Source organism: Nomia melanderi, chromosome 4, assembly GCF_051020985.1.
Source record: "Nomia melanderi isolate GNS246 chromosome 4, iyNomMela1, whole genome shotgun sequence".
NCBI lineage: Eukaryota > Metazoa > Arthropoda > Insecta > Hymenoptera > Halictidae > Nomia > Nomia melanderi.
In genome coordinates, this window is record NC_135002.1 from 9,287,641 (window position 1) to 9,306,770 (window position 19,130).

General features: G+C 31.0%; 3 protein-coding genes across 11 annotated transcripts; 1 reads left to right on the top strand and 2 right to left on the bottom strand.

Moving 5' to 3' along the window:
* Positions 1-276: 276 nt before the first annotated feature.
* On the top strand, positions 277-10,738 carry LOC116433237 (uncharacterized). 7 transcript variants are annotated; one of them, XM_076367158.1, is made up of 9 exons: positions 277-438; positions 717-798; positions 1,538-1,561; positions 1,992-2,334; positions 2,567-2,896; positions 3,000-3,219; positions 3,983-4,237; positions 4,948-5,004; positions 9,378-10,738. In XM_076367158.1, exons 2-9 carry the CDS (start codon positions 784-786, stop codon positions 9,391-9,393), a joined length of 1,260 nt encoding a protein of 419 aa, XP_076223273.1. In that variant the 5' UTR covers positions 277-438; positions 717-783; the 3' UTR covers positions 9,394-10,738. The 7 variants fall into 7 exon arrangements, with proteins under 7 accessions (XP_076223273.1, XP_076223271.1, XP_076223276.1 ...); XM_076367156.1 differs by lacking the exon at positions 9,378-10,738 and adding an exon at positions 6,785-7,629; XM_076367161.1 differs by lacking the exon at positions 9,378-10,738 and adding an exon at positions 6,785-7,629 and having other exon boundaries at positions 4,103-4,237.
* nst (phosphoglucomutase 3-like protein nst) lies at positions 10,591-13,533 on the bottom strand. The gene is made up of 8 exons (XM_031991161.2): positions 12,991-13,533; positions 12,602-12,790; positions 12,449-12,519; positions 11,794-12,374; positions 11,441-11,722; positions 11,213-11,370; positions 10,819-11,127; positions 10,591-10,736 (listed from the first exon to the last, which is right to left on the bottom strand). Exons 2-8 carry the CDS (start codon positions 12,694-12,696, stop codon positions 10,598-10,600), a joined length of 1,635 nt encoding a protein of 544 aa, XP_031847021.1. The 5' UTR covers positions 12,697-12,790; positions 12,991-13,533; the 3' UTR covers positions 10,591-10,597.
* Positions 13,534-13,641: 108 nt separating this feature from the next.
* Dnmt1a (DNA methyltransferase 1a) lies at positions 13,642-19,035 on the bottom strand. Of its 3 annotated transcripts, XM_031991158.2 has the most exons (15): positions 18,450-19,035; positions 18,007-18,370; positions 17,608-17,934; positions 16,932-17,532; positions 16,655-16,854; positions 16,175-16,592; positions 15,784-16,107; positions 15,571-15,722; positions 15,271-15,499; positions 15,165-15,198; positions 14,980-15,091; positions 14,735-14,884; positions 14,507-14,673; positions 14,193-14,433; positions 13,642-14,130 (listed from the first exon to the last, which is right to left on the bottom strand). In XM_031991158.2, the coding sequence occupies exons 1-15, from the start codon at positions 18,911-18,913 to the stop codon at positions 13,858-13,860; spliced, it is 4,056 nt and encodes a 1,351-aa protein (XP_031847018.1). In that variant the 5' UTR covers positions 18,914-19,035; the 3' UTR covers positions 13,642-13,857. The 3 variants fall into 3 exon arrangements, with proteins under 3 accessions (XP_031847018.1, XP_031847016.1, XP_031847019.1); XM_031991156.2 differs by having other exon boundaries at positions 15,165-15,499; XM_031991159.1 differs by having other exon boundaries at positions 15,165-15,499; positions 18,007-18,281; positions 18,450-18,573.
* Positions 19,036-19,130: the final 95 nt, after the last annotated feature.

The following is a 19,130-nucleotide window of genomic DNA, read 5'->3' on the forward strand; positions in this document are numbered from 1 at the left end:
CCTAGAATAAAGGTAGTGGGGGAATGATGATCGAAAATCACTAGCATAAGGAGAAGCAGTTAGTCATCTCTGGGTTAGGGATAAGTAGTCTTTCTGATAAAAGAAATGAATAAATAACAATTGTTAATAATTTTTATTAATTTTCAAATAATTTTATTAATTAAAATAATAGACTAGTTTATATAATAATTACATATTTAAATAGAGAATATGTGTATAAACACTATGAAAACATGCCTTGTTATACAAGTTCTCTAGTGACTTTTTCATTATTCCGTTAAAAGTGGTAACACGGAACACGAACCTTATCGTTTTCCGTCAAAAGTGTTCAAGGTGGAAGTCGTTGACGCCATTTCGTACCTCGTTTCGCTGTTAGCGTCACGAAAGTTTCTTCTCTTTTTACTTTAATTTCATTTCGCCAAAACGTCGCAACAACATGTAAGTATCACTATAATTTCCTAGTAAAATATTTGATAGTGAAAAAGGTCACAAAGAAACTTAAAGTTCAAATTACAAAGCGACTCGCGTATCATCAGTTACTAGGGCACGCCAAGGGCCGGTTGTTTTTAGACATCTTTTGCGTTGTATACTTCGCTTCATAGTATCATACCTTCGAAATTTAGTGCTTGAAATATTAATATATACCTCGTGATAATATTAATAAGTATATTTACTTGTACAATACAAAATTGTTCTTTTTTTGTTTTTAATTTAAGTGAACAAAAATCTGATAACTTTCGTGGCCTTGAAAAATATATAAGCGTCTTTTGCGTTTCCCGGAAAATGGACACCGAACAGGTTTTTAAACAATTTTTTCTATTAATTTATTTTCTATATAAGATTTATAACTTTTTAGGATTAGTTTTAAGGAGCTTTTCTATTTTACTTCAAGAAATTTTTATAATTATTTTGTTTATTGTGTAAGGCGTTTGTTCTTACAATAAAATTAATTAGCGTTGTATGAACCTTATTTGTTATTAATATTCTTGAAGTGCTATAGTTTCTCCATTTCAGGAAGTCTCAAGGAAATGCATATTATACTTCTATGTAGCCATTTCTTCCATGGGTATTTATTTTTAATAAGTATTCAAGGAGATTCTGTAACTATTTGAAATTCTATTTTATATTTCTACTATATGTGTAAATAATTTTTTATTTTTTTTTTTATATATATTTGAGAATAATAAAAGAGTAATATTTAAAGAAACATAAATTATTACTTAAGTTTTTTCGTATATGTGCCTTTTCATCATTTTTAAACTTTGTAACATATTAATGTTCTGATATTAAATTGGAAATTACATTTTTCTTTTATTGCTGCTTTGATTTTATATCAAATATTTACAGTTGTATATATATTTAAAATCTTTTTACCAAAAATATAAATTGAGTACTAAATGAAAAAAATTTATGTAATATTTGTGCAAATACTATACTATAAGATATTTAGATTAGATATTAATATAGAAATAAAATTATTTAATACTAAAATTACGATAAATAAGGAATAATGATTCTAACGTTTTTCTATTTTCAGAAAATGGTTTCGTCTAATCAACCGGTAAGAACAATGCTAATAGTAAATTGTATTTATTATCTTGCATCTGTTAATAATTTCATTATTTATGCATTGTATATAATATTTTATGTATTTAACAAAAAATGTAAGCATAGGTATGTAACGTATAATTCTTAAGTTTATTTATATACTTTAGTAGTATTAAATAATCTTCAAATTAACAAGCTCAATAATATTACATTATCATTATTGTATGATTTTTGTAATTCCATAATATCATTTGAGCAAGATTAAATCTCAAACAGACACCATACTTTCGATGTACAAAAGTATGGTCGATTTTAGGGGTACAAACAATTATACAATATTTTTTTATTTGAATAGTGTCATCTTTAACTACTTATATGTACTATATATTACATACATAAATATCGTAAAGAAATATGACTAACTACACATTTAAATTTTCCAGAGAAAAACAAAAATATTTGTGGGTCGGTTACCAGAGAATTGTCGCAACGATGAGTTGCGACAATTATTTTTACGTTTTGGCGAAGTAACGGAATGCGATGTCATGAATCGGTATGGGTTTGTCCACATGGCCCGAGAGGAAGACGCAGCGGCAGCGATCAAAGCTCTTCACAATTCCAACTTCAAAGGGGCGACAATCAATGTGGAACAGTCAACTGGCAAATCACGAGGGGGAGGAGGAGGACGCAGGGATGGAGACAGAAGAGGTGGACCAATGAGAGGTGGTAGAGGAGGACGAGACGGTGGTAGAGACGCTCGTCCTGGACCATACAATGATAGAAGAGGTCAGTAAACATACGTACATCATTTTCATTTCGATCGAACTACTTTCTCATTGTTCCTTATACTTTTATGTGAATTTTGTATTTATTAAATTTATTAGAACATATATTTATTGCACTTTATTTTTCAATTCACGAAAACCAATTGATCACAATGAGGAAGTAGTGAATTAAAATAATACATGTTTTTAATGCAGACTAAAAGACCAACTGATTATCTCGGCATGCTTTACAGTTCTTCCGATCCAACTCGTTGGTTACGATGGATCTGCTGCAGGTGGCGTCGCAACGGGGTACACCGATTACAATCGTGGCGCTGGAGACTTTAGTGGACGTGGAGCAGACTTCGGAACTGGGTACACCGATCGTGGAGCGTATGGACAAAACGTGGGAAGCGCGGCAATGGGATACACTTCTACAGCGCCTGGAATGGGAGGAGGATATGGACCAGCAACCGGAGCCGTCGGAGGATATGGGCCAACCGCCACCGCCGATTATGGTCGCACTGCAGACTATACCCGCGCTGCAGATTTTGGAGCTAGAACAGATTATGGTAATCCATGTGGTAAGTATCCTTAAATAAATTTCTCGCAAATTAAAAAAAAAAAATAACACATAAGAAGGTATAATTTTGTTACATATCAAAATTTAATCTATTCGATTTGCAGTAGTTGGAGGTGGAATGACTGGAGATTTTAATCGTGGTGCACCAGGTCCTATGGATTATGGACGTACTGATAATTTCGGTGCAAACCGTACAGTTGATTACACAGCCAGAAATGACTATGATCGAACTGCAACTGGACCTATGAGAAACGGTGGTGGCGCTGTTGCCACTACTGGGTATGGAACAGGGTACTCAGATGTAGGATATGATGAAAGTCACTGGTAAAGTAATTTATATTATTTACTTCCCAGCTTTAGATTTAATTTTATGATTTGACGTCGGATCACTTTTCACTAATACACCCGAATAAACCATATTTGGTTTTATCTTTTGAAGTAACTAATTTTAGTAGTAAAGGTTTAAGTTAGCATGTATTACGAAACCAAAGAAACGTGTATACTTTTCTCAAAAATAAAACTCCTGATAAATTTCTTTAACACGTTCGCTGCCATCCAGAAAATTTTAAGGACTACCATAAGCCATTGATTCTATCTTTTCTTAGGTAAATTACTAATACATTCACAAGCTTCTGCCAACAATAATAGCGAATTTCTGATGTCGCAAAAGAAAATGTAATATGATATTAGATCGAAGTGGCATTAAAGACCGTCAAAGAGCTGCATCGATTATTCTGTAGTTGTAAGTGTGTGCGGTAATTCGTCTGTGTATCCGCGAGCAACATTGAAACAATGTCGACGGGTGGGGCACACGAGACGTCCCGTGCCATGTCGACAGTGTTTCTACAGTGGCAGGGGACGTGTTGAAAGAAGTATTTCGTAAAAGAACAGAAGTTTTCGTTTCCTAAAAATTCAAGAAAACAGTTACGAATTGAAACTTCATTTTTATTCTAACCTGTGATGCTTCTACTAATCTAATGTATCTAAGACCAATGTATCTTAAATTAATATTATTTGAGCAAAAGTTTTGGTGCATTATCCAGGATAGAGTGAAAATAAGTTAACGTATCCCAATTGTGTATGACAGGGGTTATCCGGGCGGGCCTGGGGATATGATGGGTGGGCCCGGGGGGGTAAGTCAGGCAGCTTCGATGGCCTACGACAGGAGGGATGGTCCCCCTGTTAATGATATGACTCCATTTAACAGGCCAATGAGTACTGGACCTAGCTACAGCACTGGGGCACCTAGTTACAGCACTGGTCCTGGACCACAAGCAGATATGTTTAGTAGAAGACCCGGCAGTGCCGTCCCCAGTGGTGGATATCCGCCTGTTGGTGGAGGGTAAGTTAAATTCATGTTTATATAACATTGTCATATTTCGATTATTCTCTATAATAATGTAATATTTCATATCCATACTAGCATTTCATTTAATTGTTATTTTTTAAGATTCTCTAATATGATCAGTACATTGAACATCGGATAATTGTAACATCGTTATCCCTACCATATCCCCACCAGGTTCCTTTTAATACACCATAGCGCTTGATAACCGGTCGCGGTCGAATGGTGTAACATGATCGGACTTTCGTCGAACTCGGCGATTTCAACGTCTCTTTCTTTTCTATTCGTAGTCCTTTTCTATATCCGTAACTTTAATCGCTTATTATATAAGCAATTGTGATCGTAATTTTATCGTATTTGGGTGTCCTTTTAATCAGTAGAACATAACAAACACGACGGTGAAAGTTTCATTCATTTTTTCTTTACTCGCGTTGTCTTTTTCTACGTCCGCCAAGTTAAAATCTTCGTTTTTTAGGGCCGATTCGATTCTACCTCTTCATAATTGCAACCTTCCGGTCCCTTTGAGTGTTGCAATTAGCCAATGTTCACTGTAGATCGTAGTGAGATTAAGAACTTCAATGAGTTAAGGAAAGTTTGTATTATTTTTTGGTTCAGAAGGTTGACTTTTAATATGGGTCTCTATTTACATATTTATTGTTGATACTATTATTCGAATAAAATAAAAATGTGTTTACTTTTATTTATAGTTATACCGAGGGATACGACAGACCAGATGCTTATGGTCCCCCGCGCGGTGGTGGACGGTAAGTCTTATTCTTTCTTGTTTTCATTACGTATATTACACTTTACACGACTGCGTTTTCCAAAGTGACATCACAGCGTTGAAGAGCGATAATTAATTTCTGCGAATGATCGTTCGTTAATTATGCGACCACGCTCTTTTTGCGCAATGTATTCTATTCGGTCTAACACTGAAATACCTCAGTGCTCACGTTTTATTGCGGATTGATATAGGCTAAACATTTTCTGTAAAAGTATAAGGTGTGACACTTAGCGCGACGGTGGGTATATCCTTTGATTATAAAAGGCGTATTCTTGTATATGCAACGACACACAAATGATTTATTATTGTCGGAAAAAATAAAAATAATCGCCCTGCAACTTTTTTAATGTTGAGTGTAAAAGAGAACAGAGGTAGTTTGTTCATTTATTCTCTCATTTTATTCCTTTTTTTCACATTCTTGTAGATTGCCATATTTTATTTAATAGATTAATTATCTGAAATTGATATTGTAACTAGACTGAACAGTCGTTAAAGGTACAAAGTACAGGATATGAAATGCGTCTTTAACGAGCAACGAGAATTTAATGGAACCACCTGGATGTGATCTTAATGAAAAGGGATGGTCAATGTTGATATAAATTGCAAGAATTTTAATGATACCATTTTATTCGTTATAAATTAAATAAAACAAAGCACAAGAATATGTTAATATGTTGGTAACAAAGTAAAGATACGATGATCATTACTATTTATTTACAACCGTTGAGGAAAAGTCATTTATCAAATGCTACCTCTCTTCTTTTGTGTACTCTGCGGTAAAAGTTCACGAATTGAGCGCCCACGTGATCGAAGTTAGTTGCGATTTATCATAAACGAAGTTTTCATGCGTTACGACACACTGCGCCTCTAAGCAGCACATACGTTTTCAAGATGCGTGCGGTCAATTTTTATTTTACTTGAAACATAGTTATGCTGGGAAAACGTGTGTATTCTGTTTCAAGATTTATCTAACTACAGCTGAGACACGGGTTTCTTACGATTGCGTTGCGATATTTCTATTGCGTCCGTTTCAAACAATCTAAGGAGAAAAACGTTTTCAACGTTTATAACGGAAATTTTTCTTTAATATGATTGAAAACGCGAATCGTGGATCGAAAATACATATTAACGGCTACTAAAATCGTCTTCTATACGTTCTTGCGACAATGGTAAAAAATGCCTTGGATGCGGCGATAAAATGATTTTCAACATGTGACAACTTATCAGACTTGGGAACAATCAATATAATACGGCTAGTGCTAGCCCATTGTACTACAATCTCAAGTGACAAATATCTCTGATATGAAGATCGTAAAATAATCGTGACACTTGAATTTTTAGTGACTTCAAGTTTCATCCATGAATTACTTACAATGTTTACTCAATAAGGGACATTATTACTTGTTTTTATTATATCACACATGCAGCGTGGATATAATACAATACTTAATCTTATAGTATCGTCCAATGGGTATTATTATAGAATAAGTATTGTGATGCCATAGTATTTTACCCAAGTCTGGAAGTTATATCATTCGATAAATGTGTGTTCCATGCGTTGCGACAAATACTATGAAAAGGGATTAGGTTCCCTTAGTATCTTCAGCGACAGGATTAAATAATCGACGGAAGAAAGAAAGAATTTCTAATTTAATTCGCGCATATCAAGTGTTACATCTTATACTTTCCAGCCTATTGCGCCGCTTGCGGTGATCAAAGAGGAATTAATTGTGCGATTTTTCATTTTTTTGACCTTTTAGCTTCCCAGGTCCGGCAGACGCGATGCCACCGAGGTACTAAAAGCGTACTAAAGCAAATACTAAAGCGCATGCGAAAGGCTCCCTTTAAAAAAATGCCTGTTTAGTGGTGGTCGTTCGCTTACGGAATCGAATACCTAGGAACTGCCCTGCGTCCGACATACAGAGTCCATACCATTACATACGATACTATGTATAATGATAGATACACGATAGATCTAACGTTTAAACGCTAACTTAAGGTACGGTAAGAATGAGAAGTATCAATGAGTAACATAATCAATAATTGATACTCAAGTAAAGATTCTTCGAAGAGCAAGAAGATGATCATAAATTGAAATTGAGATAAAGAATTGTAACATGGTATCATAAAATGAATTTTCTGTGTTGTTCATTTTTTTTCCAGCAAAGATATAGTGGGTATTTTTTTTGTGCGATTTGTATTCGTAGTTCTTTCCTCTGATATTTCCTATGTTTTTTTTCTCTTACTCTCTCTCTTTCTCTTTTTTCTCTCTCTTTCTCTCTCGTAGTGGTACAACCCATCTTGATACGGTGTGGGTTGAATTATTATCAATTTTTATCTATCTTAAGTCACATAATAATTACACACATCCTAGTATAGTTAATTCTTTCGTTATAAGTTAATATTATTTAGATCAACAACAATGGTGACTTAGGCTATTAAGCAAAAAAAAAAAAAGAAGAATATGCTGTATAATCTTTTTTTACACGTAAGAACTTGGATAATGTTTTAAATGTTCATTAATAAAGCGACAAAACGTGTTTGCTGAAGTTATCAATGTACCTTAACAGAATGAAAAATAAAACTAAAACGAGTACGTCTTCAACTCTTTCGGCTACATATTTTGAAAGTTTTCTAAACAATACCTCATGTGCGATTTCTTTGTACATAAAATTTTCTATAGATCCAATCCACTAAATTGATTGCACTGATCGCACTTTGATTTATACTCTCCAAGCAAGACATTGTTTTCAAATTTTCTCTCTGTTGAAACATACGATGCTGATTAGTTATTATACAGAGAAGGGGTCATCGAAGTCGTTTAAACGCAAGATCAGGTGAAATGTGACTCATTCGATTCGAGCTTTACTGTCTTCCAGCGAGCCAACTAAGAATAATCAGCGCGCGTGTAAATGTGGTATAGATAATCATTATTTTGGAGACGTTCTGCATTGCAGAATACTTTGTTGTTCTATAGACGATAAAAGCCTTGCTTCTTTCATTCTTATGCAATTACTTTTATCTTTTAAATGCTTGAAATTGTTATAACAGAATATAATTTGTGTATTTATCGTTTATAATGTTTGACCTAAACAAATTAAAAGCTGAAAAAATATCTGTAAGAATTTGTCAATAAATCATACTTATTTTTACACTATATTTTGGAAAAAAAGTAGAATCATTAAAACAACGAAACAAAGCAAGATGTGATGTAGAACGTTGATTGGAGTTTGATGGAATCTACATGTGTTATACTCAGACAGCGTAATCTTGAATTGTGCGACGAACCCGCGTAAGCGCACCGCACTTCGAATCCTGGTGGCATATCAACGTCAGATTATTGAAGAAACTTATGCGTGTGGCCCGTAGATGCGACACTCTGGTGAATAGTGCAAGCTTCGATATGCGGATTACGTGCTACAAATTGCGTTTGCGCTCAAAGCTGGCGGTGCTTTGAATTTAAACAGAAGGTATGTTTAACGCGTGCGCCCTTTACTCTTTGCCCGTTTAAGCAACAAAAAAAAAAGATATATACACACACACACACACACACACATACACACAGATATATATGTATATATATACTATATATATATATAAACAAACTGAAGAAACAAACAGACACAATGTGTCTAAATATCAATCACAATATTGCGGACACTAAAATTGACGGTAGTAAAAACTACCGGAAACGTTATGATCGTCGATTGTGAAAATACCGTTGCGATGATGCTGCGATAGCGATTGCTTTTAGCATTTAATACGCGTTAGTTCTAATTCCATCTCTTGATAGATCAGACCAGCATTTTTTAAGTTCAATTTGGTTTTCTTCAAATAATGCTGTATTTCAATTTTCGTTTGATTTGATTCCAGAATCAAGATTTTTACGTGGTTAATTAATAACTTCATAATTAAAAGCAAAATTTTACATTCAATTTTTTATGCAGAGTAAGATAACATTATAGCACGTGAGTATTGTAATACAATAATGCACGTTGCTATAATATTATTTACAATTTCAACGTGTTACATATGAACTTAAGTAACGTTATCAGTAAAATATTTTAATTGTTACTATTATTTTTTTCCATTTAAATGGAAATACGGATTCTGAACTGTTTCCTGGTGTTAATAATATTAGTAAATATTTTTAATAATCCTGCTTTTAAAACTATTGCAACTTTTGACAAATGACAAGATGGAATTAGAACAAATTATATTCCTGCGAGTACATTTTTCACGTGAATTAGTAATATATTGAATTAACAAACTTCACTTGGTTTAAGATTTTATCACAATTTGTATACTCGATTCCTGAACCATATGCAGCAAATAATATAATTTTTTTAATAGATTACAAACGGGATGAGGATACAACTGGACTATGAGATGAACTCAAACTGGAAGTATGAGTCCTATTATACCTTCCTATACTCAGGTTGGTGGATTTAACGCCTGAAGGAAGACAGAAGAAGAAGAAGAATCAAAGGAAGAAAAATGGATTGTACTTGTAACCATTAAAGTGTAAGAAACATTATTTTTTACTCCAATATTTCTACAAAAAAAATTACTTTGATATCCCATTAAATTTCGTTAATAATATCTTTATCCCTTCACACAATGTAAGAAATTAATTCTCATATATTATTGAATATTAATTAGCAACTGTTACAAGTTTTCTTTATAAAAAGGGTAATAACAAATCCTTTATACAAATACAAGAACGTGTATTTAATAGAAGTTGCGGATGATATGCAAAGACAAATTGTAAACATTTTCCTTCTGAAAGAAATTTGTATCAAATATTTAATACTTTTTGAATTATAATAAATTCATTTCACAATTGTGTTATATAAGGAAAAGCACATTTGGAATAGTTTTCTACTACGAACTAAAGTATAACTGTACTATGTAAAATAAACTATGTACAGAATGTAAACCAAAATATGTTACTTCACGTGTATATAACATATTTAATATGTTACTTATATTTAATTCTCCTATATTAATGGAAATGCGAAAGATTTTATATTGAAGAGTGTTTAATATGGAAAAACTTAACGTTTGATAATATATTTTTTTTTATTACCAAATATTAAGTTTCTTTGTACCAAATGGTGTTCAATAAACACAATTGCTATATCTTATCTAGACTAAACAATACTAAATTGTGATTTAGGTAGTATTTTTTTTACATATTTTTTTTATTTTATATTGATTTCAAAATAAGGTAATTGGAAACATAATAAAAGGGATATTTTATTTTTTAAGTAATAAATTAAATTCAAATTAGTTTTCGAAACCTTCATTATTATTATCCTCTTGCAAATATACGAAATAAATCCTTTTATGCCATACATTAATTTTTCTCATATGTTTGTTTTTATAAAATACGTAACACATGCATGCACACATAAGCACTCTTATATAAAGTTTTAATACATGGAATCTAATTATTTTATTTAAAGATTGTTTGTATTCTTTAAAAAAATAAGATTATTCATACATTTTATTTAATACTTGCGCCAGACTTATATTTTAAAACGAACTTCGAAACATTATAGAAATGTTTGTTATAAAAGCTGAGGTTCAGGTCCAACTCCGCCTGCACGTCTGTAGACCAGCAACGCTACATCTGTAATTAATTTGTTGAGGTCATTTGGATCTTCACATTCTGCGTATACTCGTACTACATCTTCAGTTCCTGATGGTCTGGAAGTTTGTAATCATTTCTTAATTAGTAATATAGTAAATAATTGATATCTGTTCAACATGTAACAAAATTTTGTTATACCTAACAAAGGATCGACCTTTCCTATATTGTGATACCACTTTATCAATTTCGTTTTGTAATCCTTCTGGTGTTACACACTTTCTTCCAGCATCAATTGTTGTTATAAGATTTTTTTCATTAACTTTTACTATTAATTGTTTATTTGGTAAATCTTCGTAACTCTTTTCCCAATCTATTATACTCCAACCCTTTGCATGTAAAATAGTTTCTACTAATAACATGTCACTAAGAGCATCGCCAACTGTTTGATTTATCACATCAATTACATTTAGTAATGTAGAAGCAGCAGATTTTTGAAAAGTAGACGATCTGAGAGTTTTAAATAAATCATAACATGTTGAGTAAATGATAAATAAATATTATTACTAACAAAGTATGTTTAAATAAAATTTACTTGGGATCTGTAATAGCATTTTTAAGCGTTTCAATAACATTATCCTTGAACAATACAGTTCCATGTCCATTTGCTTCAAAATATACGCCTATATCAAATTTTAATGCTTCATTGTGTAAATGTTTTACACCAGTTGATGCACATACAACTGGAATTTGCTGGAAAATGTAATTAATGGCATTTAAAAAATAATATTAATTAACGATAATACTAATTATTCGCTTATACCAGTATATTTGAGATGTAGTTAGTAGAACCACCATTAGCATAAGCTGTCTGTATCAAGCCAAATTTAAATGATAATCCGCATTCCTGTAAGAGTTCTTTGAAATATCCAGCAATAAGTGTTGCTATTCTATCACCATCCAAAAGATGAAATTTATTATTTTCATCTAAGTAAAAATAGACTATTCTATCTGCATCCCCATCTATCGATACAGATCTAACATTAGTAGTAAGATTAAAATTTATAGGTGGCACTTGTTTGACTTTAACGTAATCAGCTCCACACTGTAAAAGATTTTTGCTTACTGACAGGTGTCAGAAGTAACTTAGATTATAAAAATGAAACATTATTATACCATGTAATTTAATTCCCCATTTCCATCATTGTATAAATGAATTTTTAGAGTTGTTCCTAAATACTTCTGAAATTCTTTTGTAGCCATTGCACCAACGCCATTAGCAGCATCTAATGACAACTCTGCTACATAGCGACCATTATTGATCTTATCTTGTCTTATATGTTTAAATGACTTTGATAATTTTTCATAATAGCCATGTAACGTTGGATTACCATACTTGTTATTAGTGTTTGTACAAGCAACAAGGTAATGTAATTGAGGAGTTGTAACTATTCCGAAATCCTTTACTATTCCACCTGGAATAGATTGAATTCCTGCTACGGCAGCATCAAATAACATTGGACTACTTTCTCTGGTATCTCTACCAATTATTACAGTTGCCGTTATAGACATATTAATATTTTGCTCTTTTATAATTTCTTCTAAATTAGAAACCAAATTTGAATTTTCTATATTAGCTAATTTTGTAGCAATGGGTTCCCAAGAGGCTTCTAACATTTCGCCAGCTGGGTCTACGAGCTTCGCTCCATTATCTGATCCAATATTGTGACTTGCAGTTATCATTAAACCAATTGTAGCTATTAAAAGGTGAAACTTTTAAAATTTAATATGAAAGTTGAAATATGTAAAAAATAAAATTTTATTATATTACCATTTTTAACTTTAGATCTTAAAGCTGCTAAAATTCCCATTCTATAAAGAATATGTCCAAGAAGGTTTGCTCTAGAATAACATATTAATACATTCATAAAGAATATTGAATTAATATATTCAAATAATGTTCCATATTGATTGAAATACTTACGTTGTTCTAAAACCGGCAGTACCATATTGTATATAAACATTATGGCTTTTGTTATAATTTTCATTGATTACAAATTGTAATTGTGAACATTCCATTGCTTATTTGTAATATATTGCTTTTTTTATTGAAATGTAAGTAAAGACTTTCACACGTATGTGCTGGTGACACCTGTTACATCCGTTGTTTGAACTACACATCAGAAAGTGAAAGTTAAATTATGTCTTCAACGATAAGAAAAAAATCACAGAACGTTGGAAATTTTCTTTAACCTAACAAAATTTTTATGCATGTGTAAATTAAGACTCGATTTAAATAGACTTAAGAAGACAATTTAACCTTACTCATTATCTTGTAATTTATTTTAAGAGGATGAACATAAATTAACTTACCTTTAATAATTGGCAATAAAAGATATTTCCTTAATATATGATTTTTCGGTGCTTTGGGTAAAATTGTAGTATTTCTCTTATTCGTTTTAATAATTCTGCTATCTAACTAACATATAACTAAAGTAACTAAAATATTATTCATTGGTTTTTAGAATAATACTATCATATTTTATTAAAATACATTCAGTTCATTTAATTTTTCAATTTTGCTAGACAGATATAACAATTATGGACGAAAAGGAAAGTTTTTATATTATTCTGTATTTCCGAGTTATGAGCTTACGATGTATAAATAATTGAAAAATGAAGATACAAATATTATAAAACAGCTGTACACGACTGATAAAATCACGACGTCATACCATCATAAAAGCTTAACAAGATAAGTTCATATTAAATATAATTTTCTTCTATTTTCAATATTTTATTAAACATATTACATAGTAGAACGACAAATGACTATTGTCAGAATTATTTCATATATATCTAGAAACTACTTTATTACATGGTACATCTAAAGTGGAACAAATCAAATGAACTTAACGTATGTTAGAGTAACATAATATTAATGCAAAAAATTATCTAAAATACATGTAAGGATACATAAATTCTACTTAAATACATTTGTTTATATGTGTTTATTTACCCATTTAATTTTATAGTGACAGAAAATATTTCACTTTTAAATTAAATAATATAAGAAAATAATGATAAATGAAGTCTCTGAAAATTACACACATTTATAAATGACATAAATTAAAATAAATACTTATGTAAGGTATTAAAATAAATAATTAATTAATAAAACTGTATTAGAGACTAGTTTACTTTCATCAATGTTAAATTAAAATCATTTTTTTTAATGCTTTAACTAAAATTTTTATCATCTACTTCAGCTTTTATAGAATTGAGTTCTACTTTTATATTGTCATGAGTCTCCATAATTACATTTTCTTCTTGTACACATTTTCTTATCTCATGTCCAATGGCTGCTCCCAGTGGAGGAGGAACCGCATTTCCAACTTGGCGATGTTTATCAAGTATAGTCCCATAAAATCGGAAACTATCTGGAAATCCCTGAGATCTTGCACATTCACGTACACTGACCACTCGAGTTTGCGCAGGATGTAAAACTCGACCCTAATTCAATTTATTTGATGTTTTTTATATAATCATTACTTATTTTTTAAATAATGTAATACCTGTTTTCCCATAGGTTCAGGATTCGTAATGGTTGTACTAAAAAATCCATCCCATTCCAATCTACCATATAATCCAGCCCAGTGATTGTGTCGATTTCCTGTATGAGGAAGACACCATGGAATCAGGGTGTTAAATTGTCTATCTGTAGGATCACACGATTTTCCTGTGCTACAATTACACACTCCACGATATGCTCCAGTAGAGCTTCTTCCAACCTTCTTATCATCATAAGTGTAGTCCCTTAAACGAACATGAGATATATTTTAAAACACTTGAGTATCTATAAATTTGATGTATTATGTTTTTTACATACAATTTTTTTGCGTATGTACCATCGCTTAATCTCACTGTAATATTTGGCAGATCACGCCAGTCTGAACCACTAGCAATTGGAATATGAGCTATCCTAGCTTCCACTAGGGGTGCCATTTCTTTACATATATGATCTCTTAATAAAGGTTGATATTGTTTTCCTCTCATCTACAAAAGTAGAGATTAGAAATTTTGTAATACAACAAACATTTATTTCAAGTTTTATTACTTTTCGTTGAAAATGTGACATTGGTTCACTGCTATAAGACATCTCTTCTTTATTCCAACCATTTCTGATTTCTGGTAAATCAGACATAGAATCTTTGACGCTAATTGTTCGAAACGGAGCTGAATCTATCCAAGTACAATTAGAACTATACTGAAATAATATGTAACAATGTACTACTACATTATGCTACTTATAAATATTACTTATGAAAAGAATTGTAAAATATAATTATATTAATTAGGTACCTTTTTATCATTGACTAATACACTTAATTGACATGCACGTTTACTAAATACGTGTGTTGGTTCTGGATATTTTGGAAGAATTTGTCCAGGTGCAGCAGCGAAAATGATCATCCTATGTAATATAACAAAATAATATTTACAAAAACATACTCTAGAACCATAATATATACAGTTGGAAAATAAACCTTCGTCTCGTTTGAGGTACTCCATAGTTTCCAGCTTGAAGAATACCAAAAGTACATTGATAGCCCATTCGAACTAGACATCGTAGTGTTAATTTTAAAACCATACTTTTTTTGAAAGATACAAAGTTTCGTACATTTTCCATAACGAAAAACTTAGGCCTGTAGTAATCACAGAATGATAAATAGGACACAACAAGAGAGTTTTTAAATAAAGAATACTGTCTTGAATTGAAACGATTCATGCCACTAAATCCTTGACATGGTGGACCACCACAGAGTAGCTCCACCTGACCTTTTTGAGGGAGTTTTTGACCAATATCATTTGTTATGTCTCCCTGAAAAATGTATTAAATCTATTATATAATAACAAGACAAAAAAGTATTGCAAATAATTCGTTATACTAACATCCATAACTTTCTTTAAGAATACATTACAGTCTTCTGTAAATACTGTTGCATGGGGATTGTTTAACCGGTATGCATGAGCAGCTGGTTCTTCTTTCTCAATAGCCCATAAACATTCAGAGACACCAGCTTGATGTAAACCTTCAGATAATCCTACAATAAAAATGATAGTTAATTTTTAATTTATTAGAAAAGTATGCAATAACATACGTACCACCACAACCCGCAAACACGTCCAGTGTTTTCAATTTATTTGTTATTGTTTTGTACTCTATAGGTTTACTCGCAAATGCTTTCTTCTGGTTTTCTTCCGTTTTTTTACCTTTAGGTTTCAAATTACCTTTATTTTTACTAGTCTTACCAATGCTAATAGCATGATAAGGTGGCTCATCAATTTTTTTTTCTTGAACATTATAAGCATCAGTGAAATAAAATCGATTTGGTCCTGATGCAGACCATTCATCAATAGATTGATTTAAATTTTCGGAGTAAGTAAGATAACATTTACCAACAACTTCAGTAAATTTGACAGTGCATACTACAAAAAAAATATTTTATATGAAACATATTTACATTATTTATTCTAATCTGTATGTATAACATACCTTCATCGCTCCAATAAACCATATTTAAGTCAACTTGTTGCACTAATGTAGGATCTTTATGGGTATTTTCGGGTCTATATAATTTATTTACTTTAATATTAATATCAAATGGTAAAACTATTGAATCATTTGTAGTAGCGTATATCGTATTTATATATCCTATGCAAAAAGGATCAGGAGTATCATAATTTGAACCTTTAATATGATCAGACGACTTTCTATAAAACTCAGGATACATATCTTCATCTACATTTTCTTTTTTTATTTTTGGAACATCTTGATACATAGTTTTATACTTAAATTTGAATGTTCCTGGCTGTAAAAATACTGTGGTTCCAACTCTATAGTCTTCACCTTTATATTTTATAAGTCCATAAATAACTTCTCTGCTACTCTTTTCTTCAATTTTTTCATATACCTTAAAATATTTTTTATTGTTAAAAAAATCGTTACATAATAATTATTTATAATTTTATATACCTTTGGTGTACTGGATTGTTCTAATAATCTTAAACGAGCACAAGCAGGACAAAAACGATGAATATTTTCTTTACGGAGACATTCCGGATCAGGTGAAGGATCCTCAAATCTAGCAGTTTCATGTGTATAACGCTGTTGATAAAAAAATGTTTTACCATCCACATCCTTTATCTCATTTTCGAAGCTTAAATTTGTGTTACCTATCACAACATACATGTAAGATTTTTTAATTGATTCATAAAATATAATTGTTTGAATTATTATATTAAATTTTCACCTAAATCTGCCCAATTATTTGGAATTTTTTTAAATATAACGGTACACTTGGATCTAATCGACGTAAAAGGTACATCATCACAATCGTCACTTAAAAACAATTCTATAGGATCTGACGTCTCTCCCAGAATTGTATCATTTCCTCTATGAAACCAGTTTGCATGAAATTGCTTTCTACCATTTTTATTTTCCCACATGTAAATTACTTTAGCAACATGAAGTGGAGTACTTGGATTTCTGGGCTCAACAAGTACATAATCGTTCAGCTGTATTTTTTCATCGCCTACCATAACAGATTTATAAAATGTTCTCTGGTTATCAATAGCAATTTGATTCTCCATCCATACAATGTCTTTTTTAAGTTCTTTGAAAACTTTCTTTCTGCTTTCTTCTTCATCTACTAGATTTTCAAACTGTTCTTCATTTTCTGGATCAGAATCTTCTGCTTCTTGAATGGCCATATTTGGACATCTTCTTTTAACACAAGCCTGTTTACTTCTTCCACTCCCTCCAAATTTGATCATATCTTTACAAGCATTACAAAGACCACAGTCAGGTTGTTGACAATTTTCACACATTCCACACCTTTGTCTTTTAGGTCCCTGTATTTTGAGTAAACAAAAATTTATACAAAATACATTTTAAAGATTGCAATTATTACAAATATAAGTACTTACCATTGTTATTTTATCATCATGTTTAATTAATTGATCAGCAAAAATATTTTCAAACATATTATTGACTAATTGTGTTGTGGTTGCTTTTGTCCATGCAGGCTTTTTAATTTTCTGTTCTCGTCGTTGTGTTCTACGAAGTGCTGCTCGTTTTCCTAAAGTAACACCTGCAAGATTTGCTAAAGCTCGCATGCACGGACTTGTGATGAGGAGGGAATCATCTGACTCAGCAGAATCATCAAATGATGATACTTGATCACATACAAACTGTGCATGTCGCAATAAAGTATCTTCACTAATTCTTGCTATACCTTTAGGTGGAACAATAGTCTGCAAGTTATATAATTTTAGTATAAGAATATAATATTGAAAAAAGTATTTTTAAAAATATATTTTAATTACTTGAAGATTGTTGAGTAAATCTTCATAAGTTGGATTAGTTTCATCTAAAAGAAACTCAATGACCAGTTTACTCATATATATTTTTTCTTTAATAACATCTATGAAAGGAGCATATACTTCTGATGGTTCCATTAAAATATATTCCGCAAATGCTGTATTGAAACCTATAAGAGCCAATTCACCTCCATCGAAGCCAGAAACGTACCATTCGTTTATTGGTCCCATATCTTTAGCAGGTACTCCACCTTCAGGTGAAGCATCCTCTTCGTAAATTGCTTTTATATATCCAGAAAAATATAACATTACATTTTTTTCTATAAGCCCAGTATCAAAAGAACATAAATGACCATTTTTATCATATACACTAAAATATATAAAGAACTAAAATGTATATCAATTAAATTAAAAAAGGATTCCATAAAATAATAAATATAAAATTTTACCTGAAATGGGTTAATTTATTTTGTGGATGTTCATCACTTTCATGTATGAATGATTCATCACCATTAAATAAACATAATTTTGGATCAGTTAAAGCAATATCTTCGTCAACAGCTCCATTCGGATGTCCTGGATAGAATTTCAATTCATCATTCAATTTTTGCCGACAATATTCACATTTTCTAGGAAAAGTATTTACTTCTTTAAATTCATTTTTTACTACATTTGTGTCAATTTCAATTTTAACTTTTTTTTCAATATTTTCCTCCAAATATTTTTTTCTCTCATGCGGACTTTGATTTTCTTTATCATATTCAGTTTTTATTAAACTGCTTTCTTCTAACTCCTGTAACTTTTCTTGATTCCTGGCATTCAGATCTATTCTTTTTCTTTTAGCAATTTGTTTTGAAAACATATCAAGTATTGATGGTTCATGTTTAGTAGATTTTGAACTGCTAGGTCTCATAACGATATTAAAGTTTATTATTATTATAATTAATATAATTCTAACTGTATTTATTTATTATTAAAATAAAAATAAACTTATGTAAACACAACACTGTAACAGTCTATAATTAAAATATAATTACATACAAATTATACGAGTTATATAAAATGATAATAGTACATCATCAGATAGAAATAATTAAGAATAAAGTTATTATTATTTACTAATTTAGTAT

Excerpts from the sequence above, each read along its gene's own strand:
- LOC116433237 (XM_076367156.1), top strand. Across the intron at positions 2,335-2,566 it reads ACCATACAATGATAGAAGAG|TTCTTCCGATCCAACTCGTT; the intron begins GTCAGTAAACAT and ends CATGCTTTACAG. Across the intron at positions 2,897-2,999 it reads AGATTATGGTAATCCATGTG|TAGTTGGAGGTGGAATGACT; the intron begins GTAAGTATCCTT and ends TTCGATTTGCAG.
- nst (XM_031991161.2), bottom strand. The coding sequence starts at position 12,696 with ATGGAATGTTCACAATTACAATTTGTAATCAATGAAAATTATAACAAA. Across the intron at positions 12,520-12,601 it reads ACTGCCGGTTTTAGAACAAC|AGCAAACCTTCTTGGACATA; the intron begins GTAAGTATTTCA and ends ATGTTATTCTAG. Across the intron at positions 10,737-10,818 it reads AAAGGTCGATCCTTTGTTAG|ACCATCAGGAACTGAAGATG; the intron begins GTATAACAAAAT and ends ACAAACTTCCAG.
- Dnmt1a (XM_031991156.2), bottom strand. The coding sequence starts at position 18,913 with ATGAGACCTAGCAGTTCAAAATCTACTAAACATGAACCATCAATACTT. Across the intron at positions 17,533-17,607 it reads ATGATGATAAAATAACAATG|GGACCTAAAAGACAAAGGTG; the intron begins GTAAGTACTTAT and ends CTCAAAATACAG. Across the intron at positions 16,593-16,654 it reads AACAATCCAGTACACCAAAG|GTATATGAAAAAATTGAAGA; the intron begins GTATATAAAATT and ends AAATATTTTAAG.